Source organism: Rhinichthys klamathensis, unplaced genomic scaffold (assembly GCF_029890125.1).
Source record: "Rhinichthys klamathensis goyatoka isolate OS25496 unplaced genomic scaffold, OSU_Roscu_1.1 h1tg000231l_1, whole genome shotgun sequence".
NCBI lineage: Eukaryota > Metazoa > Chordata > Actinopteri > Cypriniformes > Leuciscidae > Rhinichthys > Rhinichthys klamathensis.
Genome location: NW_026606755.1, coordinates 1,640,691 through 1,655,583, shown reverse-complemented (window position 1 = coordinate 1,655,583; position 14,893 = coordinate 1,640,691). Strand labels below are relative to the sequence as shown.

The following is a 14,893-nucleotide window of genomic DNA, read 5'->3' as shown; positions in this document are numbered from 1 at the left end:
ACTTTGCAGGCTCGATGGAAACTCTTTGCTTTGACAGTGAAAAGGCGACCTTGAGACTTGCCGGCACACGAGTGTCTCCGCCGCTCAGGGCTGTCGAGTCTGTTTTATTAAAGTACAGCTTGGAGTGTTGCAGTATATTAACTCAGGTTGCATGGTGATTGTTTAACTCCCACTGGTTAAATATTTTAAAACAGTGACATTTTATGAGTTCCGGTTTTAGCATAATAAAATAAAACAATGAAGTATAACTCATAAATGGATTGTGAACAACTGCATTAGCAGGATAATTAGCAGTACAGAGATGGAGGGTCATACAAACAAGGTTTCTATCAAAAATAATTGAGCTTTCTTTGAGAATCTCAGACACCAGAGTGCTTTGTTGATTATTAAAACCATTGCTTTATTGCATTGAATTCTTAGGTAATTATTGTGGCTTTTTGGTACCAGAATTGGAACAGGTTGTGTATTGGTAATATTCAGTCAGCTAAATTTTTATATTTTCTAAAGAAAGGGAGAGATGCCTGCCCCTTTAAACTCACCACCTTAACAAACTGCACAATTTGAGGTATCATTCATTAGGTTTAATACTTAAGGTTAGGGATTTGAACAATCCATAGTTTGTTTATATATATATATATATATACACACACACACACACACACACACACACATGCATATATATATGTTTGTGTATGTATGTAGTTATTTTTATAAAATAGTGTGTATTTTTAGTGCGTGTTCTCGAATGAACAGCCAGTGTTTGATTCACTATAAATGGCGAGTCAGTTGTTCGGGAATCTGAATGAATGACTCTGTGCCAATTCTTTTCAGTGAATCAAAAGCATCAGCAGCACCTGTAAATTCAATAACAGTCCTGCAATGACGCTGAATAGAACCTTTGAATCAATTCTATAAACTCTAAAACTTTTCTCTCAAATTGCTTCAGTTGCACACAGATATTTTGATGACATTTTTCTCACTTTGTAATGTCCAATTACTGGCAGTTTTATCAGGCTGAAACTCTGTTGAGAAGAATGAAATTGGATCTGGTGTCAGTGTACAGATGGATGAGGTTAGACAGACATATGGTTTTACATCACTGTTTTATAGGAGGAAAGTTTGAAGTGAGAAGAACAGACAAATCCCATAATGCACTGCTCCTCGTGTACATGTGTGTGCGCCTGTGGGTTGACCTAGAGTTGTACATGTGTTGCTTTATTCTCTGATTTTGATGTGCGCTCTTCCTCTCCAGCGGCACGGAAAGCAGAGAGGTGATCTTTGAGCGAGTGTCACGAGTCATGGTTCATTTTTAAACCCCTTAGCGTATATTATTATTCTAGAACTATTACTGTAGCTCATACTTAGAGTTATGGACATGAATAATACCTCAAATTGTGCGGCTTGTTGACAATATCTGGTTTGAACTATATATTGTTGTTGCTTTGGAAATGTAGAGAATTTTATTTTTTTCTATCCCATTCTTTCATTCGCATCAGTTTCATTGTCTTTCTCTCGCGTCAATGACAGCCAACACGAAGAGCCTTCAAAAAAATGACGCCCATCCCTCCCATCTCACCATAACACGATTTATAATTACTGGAACGGTTGCTCTTAACCTTTTGTGTTCGTTTATTTCAGTTTCGCAAATCCAGATAGCCTTTGTAGTGGGTGTCCTGTGGATCTATCGTCTTTTATCAGCACACATAATGCCGAATAATGACTGGCACACCCTGTTGTTTTGTTCACTGGTTATTATGTTCTTTTGTTGACAAGACAGTACCCTTCTCCATATAATTAATATTTGGACATGTGCACGTATCTCAATTTCTCCCGTTGCGATGACGCAATTCTCAGCCTGATGTTTTCACTGTGATATTAAAGCTGGTCGAGCAGATGTTCAGCCTCTGACCTTTTTATCACAAAAACGAGCCTATTTTGTAGCAAACCTCCTTTTGTGCCTCCTTGTCCCGTTGATGTTTGAGTGATATTTGTCCTGTTTTTTGTTTTTTTATATGTTTTAAACATAGCTCAAATGTGTTCTGTCAAATGCCAGAATGACATTCATCATAATAAATATTATTCTTTCTCTTGTAATATAATGTAATTCACAGTTTTATTTATTTATTAGAATAATTATATCCTATAACTATATAGGATACATATTTCATTCATATTTGCTATTTATATTTTATTATCCTAAATAATAATTACTATCCCTGTATGCTTATGTATTGTATCCAAAAATTATATATATATTGTGCGTGCGTGGGTATTTTTATATATAATTTTTTTTATATATTATTATTATTATTAAAAACAAGGATATATACTGTGTATATATATGGATTTAGATAGATAGATAGATAGATAGATAGATAGATTATACATTTTCATTTGAAAGATAATTTTACAGTTAGTTTAGATAGATAGATTATACATTTTCATTTGAAAGATCATTTTAGAGTTCGTTTATCTGCTATATTTCAGGGTTCATCGGCAGTTCGAACCGCTTATAAAGGCGTGTGGCCCAGTTTTGTTACACACACATATGTAACCCCATGTTTCTGAGGCCTTTCATCGCGTCTTCCTCGTTTTGTTTGCCAGTAGCCGCTCTCCTCAGGGAAACGCGCCGCGCACTGTTGCCATGAGTGATGGCTTTCACCAACAGCCACTGCCAAATGCATACTCGTTTTTTGGCTCGGGAGGGGAAGGGGGGCGGCTCTGACCTGCATCTTATTCTCCTCGTTGTTGTCTTGGCTTTGTATTCAATTCCCCAAGAGCTCTTTAGCCTCTAGCCACCGACATGGCCGAGCCAAAGGGAGAGAGTGGAAGAAGGGGGCATGGGGGATAAAAACACCAAAGTGTACCTCTGGAAATGGTTTGTGTCCATGGCAACGAGGGGAAGCTGGAAGATGGATTTGCAGTGTAATTCAAATCAGCCCCATTTGGTGGAGTTTGTATTGTATTACTGTTCCTGCGGAGGGGCTCTTGTGGATTCTGGAAAATTAGTAGTACCGTGTCGGGTAGAAAGGACCGTGGTTAAAAGCTTCAGCAGGGCTATTATTGTTCGCCCAGGCTAGTCGCATTCGCTCGTCTGATGTGATGGATCCGTCATAGGTTTAGTTGGGTTGCTATGTTTGTTAAGAGCGCACAGGTCTCCGTAGACGCTGTTAGCGGCTCTCAACAGTGTCTCTCAGTGTTCATTAATGTTCTATTCATGGTTCGGTCTTTTTATGATTGCACATTTACTGGTTCACCTCACTGACGGCTCTAGGTGTATTAACAGCTAGCACACTACTGGAAACTTGTGCTAATTGTGCTCGAGGACTGGATGCTTCTAGCCTGATAGCACACAGATGTCATTAAGACATCCATTCATCTGGAACATGTTTTCGAGCATCTTCTGCCTTGCAAAAAATACCATGCCATTCAACATCCAACACCTATGTGAATCCGGTGGTTTTAAGATGTTTTTCAAATGTTTCTACACAAACGCATGTATACATATACAGTACAAGGTTTGGAAAATGAAACTGAAACACTGGCCAATATAGTTTTCACATCTATATATGCATGGCCAATCTTCACTGATTTAACTTTCCATCAATAAGAGCAGAGTGTGAAAGTTGATTTAGCTGAGCAATAGCACAGCTGTACATAAAATATTGCAGTCTACACAACATAATGGGAGACATATCAGAGTTCAAAAGAGGACAAATTGTTGGTGTGCATCTCGCTGGCTCATCTGTGACCAGGACTGATAGTCTTTGTGGTGTATCAGGAGCTGTAGTATCCATGGTAATGTTGGCACACCACCACGTAGGATGAACCATATCCAACAGGAGTAACTGTCGACGCAAGAGGAAGCTGAAAGGGTCTGAAAGGGATGTCCAGGCAGGTACTAACCCGGATTGTATCCAAAAAGCATAAAACCCTAGCTGCAGAATTAAATGCGCACCTCAACTCTCCTGTTTTCAACTAAACTGTTCGTCAGGAGCTCCATAGGGTTAATATTAATGTTATGGCTGCCATAGCCAAACCTTCGGTCACTCTGCCAATGCCAAATGCCGGTTTCATTGGTGCCAACAGTGCAAATCATGGGCTGTGGACAACGTGAAACATGTTTTGCTCTCTGATGAGTCCACTTTCACTGTCTTTGGTGTGGAGAAGCCCCAAAGAGGCGTAACATCTGGACTGTTGCTGCCCCGAGTGAAGCACAGGGTGGATCGGTGATGGTTTGGACTGCAATATCATGGCATTCCCGACTGTGCTTGATGGGCGTCACTGCCAAAGACTACCGAACCATTCTGGAGGACCATGTGCACCCAGTGGTTCAAACATTGTACCCTGAAGCTGGTGCCGTGTATCAGCATGATAATGCACCAAAACACACAGCAAGACTGGTGACAAAATGGTATTATGAACATGAAAGTGAAGTTGAACATCTCCCGTGGCCTGCACAGTCACCAGATCTGAATAATATTGAGCCACTTAAGGGTGTTTTGGAGGGGAGTCAGAAAATGTCACGAAGTGTTCAAATATGTTTTATATGTTCATTTTATTAAAGTACTTGTCTATTATATGTTCAAAACACTTATCTAATATGTACATTTTAATTTTAATTTAAATCTCATTTTCAATTTCTTTTATTCATCTGCAAGCATTTACATTTTTACAATTTTATAACATTATTTACAATGCACAGTATGATTCCGTTTTTTTAGGTTATTTATCAGATGTTTGTACTGTAGAAAGTGACGTCACTTCAGTCTGTGCTTCTGAAAGATTGAAACCAAGTGGTGAAAGTCAAGTGAAAGAAAAACATCGTTTAAATCTCTGATGACTGATGTCTGCAAACCGTAAAGGTCATGTACCAGTGTTGTGTGTAACGCGTTACAAAGTAAGATTTGACCGCGATCGCCATCTCCATAGTGAACGCCCCAGAGAGAAATGCACAAAATGGATTTCATAATCAGAGAGTAGCCTATTTCTTTTCGTTTTGAATTGTTTCGTTTAAAGACATTTCAAGCTTAAATTCTATACGTTGAGTTTCGGTTAATTTATGATGAGATGCTCCAGTTCACGTGCAATGCAAGTGACCACGCCGGCGCTTCCATGATTATATTGTCCCCTATATTTGCTTCTTACTTGCAGGCATTTGGTTGATAAAAAATTGATTAAAATTAAGATACAATTTATACAAAACGAAATTCGCTTTAAAGAAAGGCTTTCTTCAAAACAAAACTTAATGAAGTGGTCAAAATCATGTCTGATTGACTCAATGTCTCCCGATATATTGCACATCCATCTTACTCGCGCTGTTCACTTTTCATAATCAGCATAGATGGAAAAAAAATAACATTATAATATTTTAACAAATATGAAACTAAATGCGCTTATTTAATGGCTACAACACGTAGGCTATAGTAGGCCTACAGACTCTCTATTTGTATATTGGTGCACATTCATTTGGTTCTGAATTTTGCACATAAGTTGAAAGGCATTTGTTTACGTGCATAGTAAAACATATCTGCAACATTTATCAAGTTCACGGATAATTGTGCGTGCATTTATTAATCATTATGATACTAAAATCATAATAAAGTCTATACTATGTACAAAAAATCAGATGAGCCCAGAATATGAACGCAACGTGTTTAATTACACGTTGAGCATTTTCCTCCCATAGAAAACCATTATAAGAACGCTTAATTTGGCTTAATGCAGATTAGAATGTCCCCTTATTATGTCTAAATAACAAGATAAGTTTTCTTTTTTTTTCTTCACCATGCAGTTCAGGACTTCCATAGAATACAGCCTGAATATAATTACTTCCAGAAATAATTTTTGGGGGTGCTAACGGGGTGCTTTGGTCTTTCTTGGCGGCTTTCTTTCTAGCCCCTCCCTAGCGCCGCCCATGCATATACCTATCCATTAACCGGCATTTCTTCATAAATATTTTTTTTTTTTATAAATGCATTATGCATTTATGGCATTATATATGGATTATGCATAGTAGAACTTTATGTAGGCCTACACATTTAGGAACAGATATTGGGTTCTGCCCAAAGTCAAGCAACATAAAAGTAACGTAAAAGTAACGAGTAACGGAAAAAGTTACTTTCTATATGGGGTAACTAAGTAAAGTAACGGATTACTTTTTAAAAGAAGTAACGAGTAACGAGTTACACTACTTTTTAAAAGTAACTTCCCCAACACTGACCAGACAGGCTTCCTGAAAGGAACCCAGAAAAACTGTTGTCTTGTCAATAAGCCCTCACTCAAACAGGTGGACGGGTCTCCTATTGTTCCTCTCACTAATCAAAGTCAAAGAGACAATTGACCCAGACTCTCCGAGCACTTAGTCCTTTACGTATATCAATTAATGCACTTCATCGATTTTTCCTCGCCCTGTCTTTCACCCCTCACTCGATCTTAGCAACCTGTCCACCCAGTCATCTTAGAGCGCCGCTATCGGAGTTCTCCATCATGAAAGGCCGCTGGAGTTTTCAAGGTTTTCATTCTGTTTCTGCCCTAGTTCTTAATTTACAGAGGGTTCAGTGTGACCTTAGAGATAATAAAGCAATATTACTTGGACTTGGAATGATGGGAGACCAGTGGAAAACATCCTGGAATGTTCATCATAAGAAGGACACCGAATATGGAAGCGTAATAGATTTCTTAGAAAATTGGAATAGCCAAGCTGGTACTCAGAGAGTGGAGATCTCAGCTGGGGGGAAATGAGTCGCTTCAAATGGAATCAGTTGCACTACCACTCCTCAAACTAGCTCAGTTGGAGAGACGAGGGAAATTAAGGGAGCTTGGAAGGTTAAAGTCTGTTCAACCAAAAATACTCTCCCTCATGTCATTGCAAACCCATATGATTTTCTCTCTTCTGCGGAAGTAGCAGGTATTTTCAAGAGCCTTCAAGCAGCTGTTTTCCATACAGGAAAAGCATTTTAAAAGCTCTATTAAAGTAGCCCGTATGACTCACGGAATATATTCCAAGTATTTTGAAGTAAGACATAAGCTTTGTGTGATTAACAGACCTGGGGCAAGTTGCATAAACTTAGCCTCTATGTTAAAGCAACACTAGGTGAGATTTTTTACCTTAAAATAATGTTTCCAAAATCGTTTCAGTGGTTCATTAAGTCGTAACAGGGTGAAAGGCACTTCTGGATTCGCTTTGCGGTCCTATATCTGCTGTATCCACGCTATGTAAGATTGCCAGATCGGGTCGCGTTTCTGTAGTTCTAATGAGACATAAGAAAAATACAAATTTGACTTGCTTTACGTCAAGCGTTACAATAGTCATTATTTAGTTTTTCCTCGTTTCTGAGTCGCAATACATCATACTTTCATGAAATCATGCAACATACTCTACCTTGTCTGTGGACATCGTTCATTCCAAAGCCGGTGCTGAATAAACAACGAGCGTGCGTGCGACAGTAGGCTGCGGTTGGCTAAATTATTTACCACAGCGGTAATGGACAATTCCGCTTCCAACCTGTAGGGCGACCGCAGAGGAAAAGTTACTTGGTGTTGCTTTAAGGCTATGTCTTAAGAACTAGTTTGGAAGAGGTAATAAGTCTTTCTTTTCCGATTCAGATTAGACTGCTCTACCTTCTTATGTAACTGCCTTAAGGTTAGGACCAGTTTTGAAGAAAAAAATTATACTTTTAAGACTAGTCTAAGCAGTTTATGCAACCAGCCATAGATCTCAATAGCTCTTACTTTGCATTTACTTGTTGCTGAATGAATCTTGTGAATCATGTTGGATATGTTTGCTAAATGAATGAATGTGAAATGTCATTCATGCGTGCACATATTCAGATTTGGTGTGTCAGGATGCATTGCGCCAGGCTTGACGTCAATGACGGCAAATGCCACATGCCCTCTAGTTTAAATATGTGCATGTGCAAATGAGATTTTCAGTGAAAAACAACAGAGCTCTTATATGACTTCCGAAGATATGGACCACTTTTATTGTGCTTTTTTTTTTTTTCGTGCTATCATTGCATGGAAAAGAGCAGCTCGGAGATTTATTTATATTGTAATATCTTATTTTGTGTTAGTAAATGTAAATAAATATTTATACAATATTAATAATTAAAATGTATGTGCATTTTAAGTAAACCGAAAATGAAATCATACGAAATGTCATTCCTGCATGCACATGTTCAAACTCTGTGTGATGTCAGTGATATCAAAATTCATTGGTTTCCACATTTTCTAGTTTAAATATGGTTATGTGCAAATGCAATTTTAAGTGAAAAACGTCATATTGACCATGTATTTATTATGCAAGAGATGATGCAAAATGAACAAATTTATATAAAATAAAAATGAGATAAATATAAAAATAAATCATACAAGGTTGGAGCAACCTGAACATTATTAAATGATAAAAAATTTTGGGGTGATCTATTCCTTGGCTAGGAATAACCTTCCTAAGGTTTCCGGTTCAATCCGAGTATGCGCTTGAGCAAAACCACGTTTGTCCCTGTAACATGTCCCCTAAGTCACATCAAACAAAAGTGTGCACTAAACGAATGCTTGCTTACATCGAGCATTGTTTCACCGTATGCTTCCTGTCATGGGCGATTTACAGCCCTCGTTGAGGTCCTGTCCCAGATTCCACTTGCTGTTGAGAGGGATCAATACGGTCTTCAAGGAAACATTCCGGGTGTCTCGTGACGACGGATCGTTGTTTTGTTGTCACCTGGGTATTTGTGTCCTGGGAACCACCTTAGGACCACCCTACCTTTAAAAGGTGTCGATGTATCATAAATCACATTAGTTCCAGTTCACCAAGAAGACAAGTGCAGTTTAATTGGACAAAAACTCATTTCACAAGCGTAGGAAGGAGGGGGAAGCAAAAAGGGGCAGGAAGGCCTTTAAGGTGCATGTACCGAGAGATATCCTTTTCTATCTCTTTAATTAAGACTGCTCCCATTTCTTTTTACTTTCCTTAGACATATGGGCATAATTAAGGGAAAACAAATCATTACTGCTGTGTGCATTGCTGGTGAATAATGGCTTTGTCAGTATCGACTGCGCTTGCTTCATTTCCCAGACAGACAGGCGCGCTGGAGGTAAAAATGCGGCTTTTTGCTATTGCTGATGGAAAATAATGTCATCTTAGACATCGTGATGAATTAGATACCTGGGCTTTTGGCAAATATTTAGCTCCCCCCCCCCCTCCCTCCACATGTCTTGTTTCGAGGTGTTTGATGCAATCCGGGCGGCTGAGCTTTTACAGGCTTGTTCTCTATCTCTCCTCCGTGTGCCTTTTTCATTAGAGTCTCTCTGGAGCAGCCTCAAAATTAAAGCGCATTTAATTTACTGAGCTTCGTTATGTATCATCAGCTTATACTGTACTTCTCGCTGCTGACATATAACAGTAATCAACAATAGCCGCGTTTAGGGCTGAAGTCGCTAAAATATGACTTGGTTTTTCGGTGAGGATCACATATTTTAATGCGCCGTGTCACACGAATGGTGGCGCAAACATTGTTATAATAGATGATCTGGGTCGGGTTATGACGAGGCTTTGTGTACATTAGCATCACTCTTCGCGGTTTAACACGAGCACGGGCGACTTTTAACTCCACTTAACACGTCTAACGAACATGCCAGTTTTATGAATGTTTCAATATCTGCCAGCTTCCCTGCAGATGTACTTATGAGGAAACCAGGCCAGCTCACTCCCACACGGACGCTCGGCGGCAAAAACAAATGAGAGCGCATAGGAAGAGTGTGTGCACCAGAGGCGTATCTCCGATACACTTACAGATTACTGTGCTCGTCTCTTTCGCTTTTAGGAGATAATCAATACCCTTAATGTGTCCCCTACACTTTTCAGGGTTTGAAAAAAATGACCAAAATCTTATATCACTGTAAGAGTAGGTTTGGTTACACTTTACATTAAGGTTCAAATCATTATTATTCAAATGCATTTGGTATAATTAACTTGCAATGAACATCATTTTGTACAGCATGTATTATTCTAGTTTAATGTTAATTTATATAATTTTTCTAATATATTTTCAATTATGTTAATGTATCGTGAACGAACATAAATTAATGGGTATATATATATACACATATACTGTGTGTGTGTGTGTAAACTTACATTTAATATTTATATAGAATATTTATTTTGTTATTAACATATTATATATTATTTATTTATAATATATAATATGTTTTATGTATGCATTTAATATGTATAATGTATTAATAAATTAAATATAACTATGAAGTAATAAATAGAGATTAACATTAACCTATATTAATAAATGTTTTTTAAAATATTGAGTTGATCTTTACAATAAGGTTCATTTGTTAATATTATTTAACTGCTAACCCTAATAATGAAAAATAATTCTAAAGCATTTTTTTTAAACGTACTTAATGTTAATTTCAGCATTTACTATTACATTATTAAAATGTATTAAAAGTTGTACCTGTTCAAGTTATTTAATAGATTTAGACCTGAGCTGACATGAACTAACAATGAACAGTTGTACTTTCATTAACTAACGTTTACTAAGATTAATAAACACTGTAACAAATGATTTGCTTGTTAGTTAATCATAGTTAATGCATAAACTAATGGAACCTTATTGTAACGTGCTAACAAATATTGTTCATTTGTTAATTTGATATCTAATGCATCCGCTAATATTAATGAATTGAACCTTGATGTAAAGTGTTACTGTAATTTTATATTGTAGAAACGGAGTATATCGATATATGGTTATTTTTATTGTGATTCCAATTAAAATGTCTCAAATATCTCTACACCTGGGTAATTACATATTTTGCAATTTGCTATTTTGTTTTCAAATTTTGTTTTATTATTATTTGGAAACTTAAGATCAGATTGTTTAAAACTAATTATTGTATAGTTAAAAACAGTATAAAAAGTATGATTCTGACTCTCAATTTTGATTGGATGAGCAACATTCAAGCTGATTAACTTCTATATTAATGCAGCTGTATTCATTCTATAATGCGACATTGCTTTGCAACCGCAAACTAAGTTTTACCGCATTGTTTACCTCCTTGCTCCATGTTTTTGTCACTATCATGTGTAAATAATGAACTGCAGCCCTGACCACACATAGCCACAGATACAAATCCATTTGTGATTTGCTCCATATCGGCAGCATCAAAATCATTTTGTAGTGTTGATCCATTTTTTGGGACTGTGGGTATCTGTGGATATTTGACATGCATTGGTCTGAGTGGACAGGGAAAAGCAAAATCATGCTCACTGAAGCTTGAACGAGACGGGCCGCTGCCTCTTATCAAGCGAGCGCCGCCAACTGCAGGCTATTGTGCGGGCCGGGATGTTTCGGGTTACTCATCCGTTTGTTTGTTTGTTTGTTTCCAGGTGCTCCAGAAAGGAAGCCTGTGAGAAGTGGACCGAGCCGCTTCACTTCAGTACGGAGCTGAAACAGTGTGTTGACATCACTGTCACTCCTGATAACATGTCTGTGACCTCCGCTTCGACACAGGTGATTGAATTTTATATGCTACTCCAGAAGCATAAAATCACTCTAGTATAGCGCCGTAACTGTCTTCATAATGCATTTTTATCATGGACACTCACAACGGCGTCCTTTACGAGTATTGCTTTTACAGTATATTGCTATAACTCTTTGATAAAAAAAAAGTTACTGTATAATAATAACAATAGCATTAATGTATTATGAACTGACCTGAATTAATGAGTAAATATAAAATATAGTTTATTTAAATCAATATGACAGATGGATGGATGGATGGATGGATGGATGGATGGATGGATGGATGGATGGATAGATAGTATGGCTTCAGAAGGTTTTTATTATGTTTTTATGGTGATTTATTTAATTAAATGGGGGGGGGGGGGAAGCTCAGAGATTTATTTATTTATCAGCTAGCATATTCTTCAGTCTTCATCTTATGTTTTTCTTATAAAAAAAGAAAGTAATACAGCTTTAAAATGACATGAGTGTGAGGAAATGATGGCAGGATTTTCATTTTGTCCGTTATTGCTAACAGTGCCATGACGAAATGCTGTTTTCACGCATTTTAATCAAGCTGGTCATGTGATGATCTTGCATATCTGACAGGAGATTGTGTGTGTTTGTGTTTCAGCTGAGTGTGAAGGTAGCTAACGTCCCGAACCTCTCAGTTGGGGTGACGTGTGTGTTTGAGGAGCTAACAGAAAGTCCTGGAGAAGTTCTGGACAAAGGACAAATCAACTGCATGTCCCCATCCCTGCGGGACGTCCCATATGTCACCCAGGGATACGGTAAGAGACATGAAGGGCCATTCAAAATGCATTTGACATCCGTAATGTGATTTGTGTTTTTGACTGGAAATTGAAATAATGTAGGATGAGACTTGATTGGATCATAAAAAGCTGAAATATTATTGGTTATTTTTCTCTGCCCATGTTGCGTTAGTTGTGTCAGCTAAAAGATATCAGGTGCAACATCAACTACTGAAATTCCACTCTTCCTCTACTTTTCCAGGGTTGAACCATCATCTATAGTAACTAAGAGTCTTAGAAAGGGTAAAACAGTGTTTCATTTGACTGAAAACGAGGCTGAAGGACAGATGTGTAATTCATTCAACAGGTTGCATTAATGTCCTACACCACGTCTAATTTACAAAATCCATATTTTCACCATTTTAGTCCACTAGAAATGTGTGGAAAAATATGTATTTTTCAATGCAACATCAAGTACAACAATTATCATGCATGTTAAAATAAATGTGAAATCTACCCTGATAAGGTCCAAACAGCAAAGAATGTTTCCTCATGCTCTAAACGAAAAGCTGACCATCACAGATAGTTGATCTCGTTGGTTGATGACATACTGTCAGCACTAATAGCTTCTTTAATCATCATCATATCACATGGCTAATATTGTAAATAATTTTTACAATACTCCTGCTGAGTCTTGGTTCCTCCCATTGTTTCGTTCTCAGTTTGCTTTTTACATCTTGGGGTTTTACCTTTCCAATATCACCTATTCAGATTAAAGGAATGAATGGAATATTGGACAGTAAAAAAAAATTGTTTAATTTTTGTAATATGGATAATTTTCTCATCCGATTTTTTGAGGAGGCACTGCCTCCCTTGCCTCCTCGGCAGTAACGCCCCTATACGTTTGCTTTTTTCTTATTTTCTTCTCATTTTTATTTGTGCACATTTGTACACCATTTTTTGTCTTTTTGTTATTTACCACCATGTAAATATTTTTAGTGAAAACTGGATATTGGATTTCAAGCCTCATTGATAATATATACACTACTGGTCAAAGGTTTGGGGTCAATGAGATTTTTTTTTTTTTAAAGCATTTAATACTTTTTTTTTCATCGAAGTATTAATAAAAAGTGGCCGTAAAGACATTTTGTAATGTTACAAAAATATTTTTCACAAAAAGATGTAAGCATCACAACATTGATTATAATAATAAATGTTTCTTGAGCAGCAAATAAGCATATTAGAGTGATTTCTGAAGGATCATGTGACACTGAAGACTGGAGTAATGATGCTGAAAATTCATCTTTGAATCAGGAATAAATTGCAATAGTTATTTGTAATTTTTATCATTTTACAATATTACTGTTTTTTCTGTATTTTGATCAAATAAATGCAGCCTTTCAAAAACATTTTATTTTATATTATATATTTAAGTTTTTTTTATTTATTGCTTAAATTTATGTTTATGCCATATTTCATTTGGTGTGAACAAAAACAAGCACAATCTGATTAGATCCTTCTATTTTCACAAGCCCTGTTTTCCATGCCGTTTGTCCATTTGAAAGTTTGTGGAGAGACATTTCCAGTCTTCCGACAATCGGACGGACTGTACAACTGTCACCCACGGCCTCGTTTTCATTAAATACATCTACTCTGACCAAGTCTGTTAAGCTGCTGTGCTCTTTAGAGCTGCTGTGGAGCAATTTGTGCTTTAGAAATACAATTTAATTTGAATTAATTTAATTTTTTCCTTCCGTTTTTTCCATTTTGTGCCTGCCTTTTTTTTTTTTTTTTTTTGATGACTGATAATATCTTCAGAGCCTCCTGAAGCTTTGAGACTTAAGTTCATTTTTCCCCTTTTTCATTTTTCTGGTTTTTAAGGTACTCTAAGAATTCCAAATCTCATGATGGTAACTTTTAGACTCCGGAAGCCTGGTAGTCCCATTAATAACAATTATTGCATGTGCAAATGGAAATATTATGTCAATTATAGTGAAGAGAGGCCCACAAGTATAATTTGATGGGCAGAGATGTAGTCATTATGGAACGCAAAAGGGTTGCTGAGTTTGAAACGTAAGTGCATTTCGCTCACAGATGGAAGAAGTGGATAAATGGTCTCGCAATCAAATATATTCCAAACGTGAACATTACTGAGTATATGTGCGGAGCGCGGCACAGTCACGGCTCAGCCTGCATTAGACCATCAGTGCGAGTTCAATTGACCCTTCTCATGCTAACTTCATTTCTCATGCATTTTCTCCGCCTAACTCTTCATTACTGTCTCTTTCCATTCTTTTCCAGGCGATAAACGGGTCGTGAAGCTCTCTCTGAAGTCCAAAGAGACGGGCCTCAAATTCATCACCACCGATTTCGTCTTCTACAACTGCAGCGTCTTGCAATCGTAAGTGCGCCGGTCAAAGATGTCTTTGTGACGTGTGAAACTGCCAGTCGGGTGTGATTGGATTCGCAGTCATTGAAATAGTTTCCTTCACAGCCGTTATCCACTTTGTCAGTATTTTTACAATTTTTTCCCCCTCAATTGATTCAGCACTTTTCGTGTCTTTGCTCTTAAAACAGCCAGCACAGCTGCTGGAAATATTCACTTAAAAAAAATCTAAGTAATTT

At 37.2% G+C, this 14,893-nt stretch overlaps 1 protein-coding gene across 1 annotated transcript in view; it reads left to right on the top strand.

Moving 5' to 3' along the window:
* The window catches only part of plxna3 (plexin A3), a 177,439-nt gene that overhangs the window by 85,742 nt on the left and 76,804 nt on the right, over nt 1–14,893 (top strand). The window contains exons 6-8 of the mRNA XM_056265275.1: nt 11,402–11,525; nt 12,151–12,307; nt 14,570–14,669. Coding sequence (XP_056121250.1) covers nt 11,402–11,525; nt 12,151–12,307; nt 14,570–14,669 — 381 coding nt within the window. The remainder of the gene's footprint in view (nt 1–11,401; nt 11,526–12,150; nt 12,308–14,569; nt 14,670–14,893) is intronic.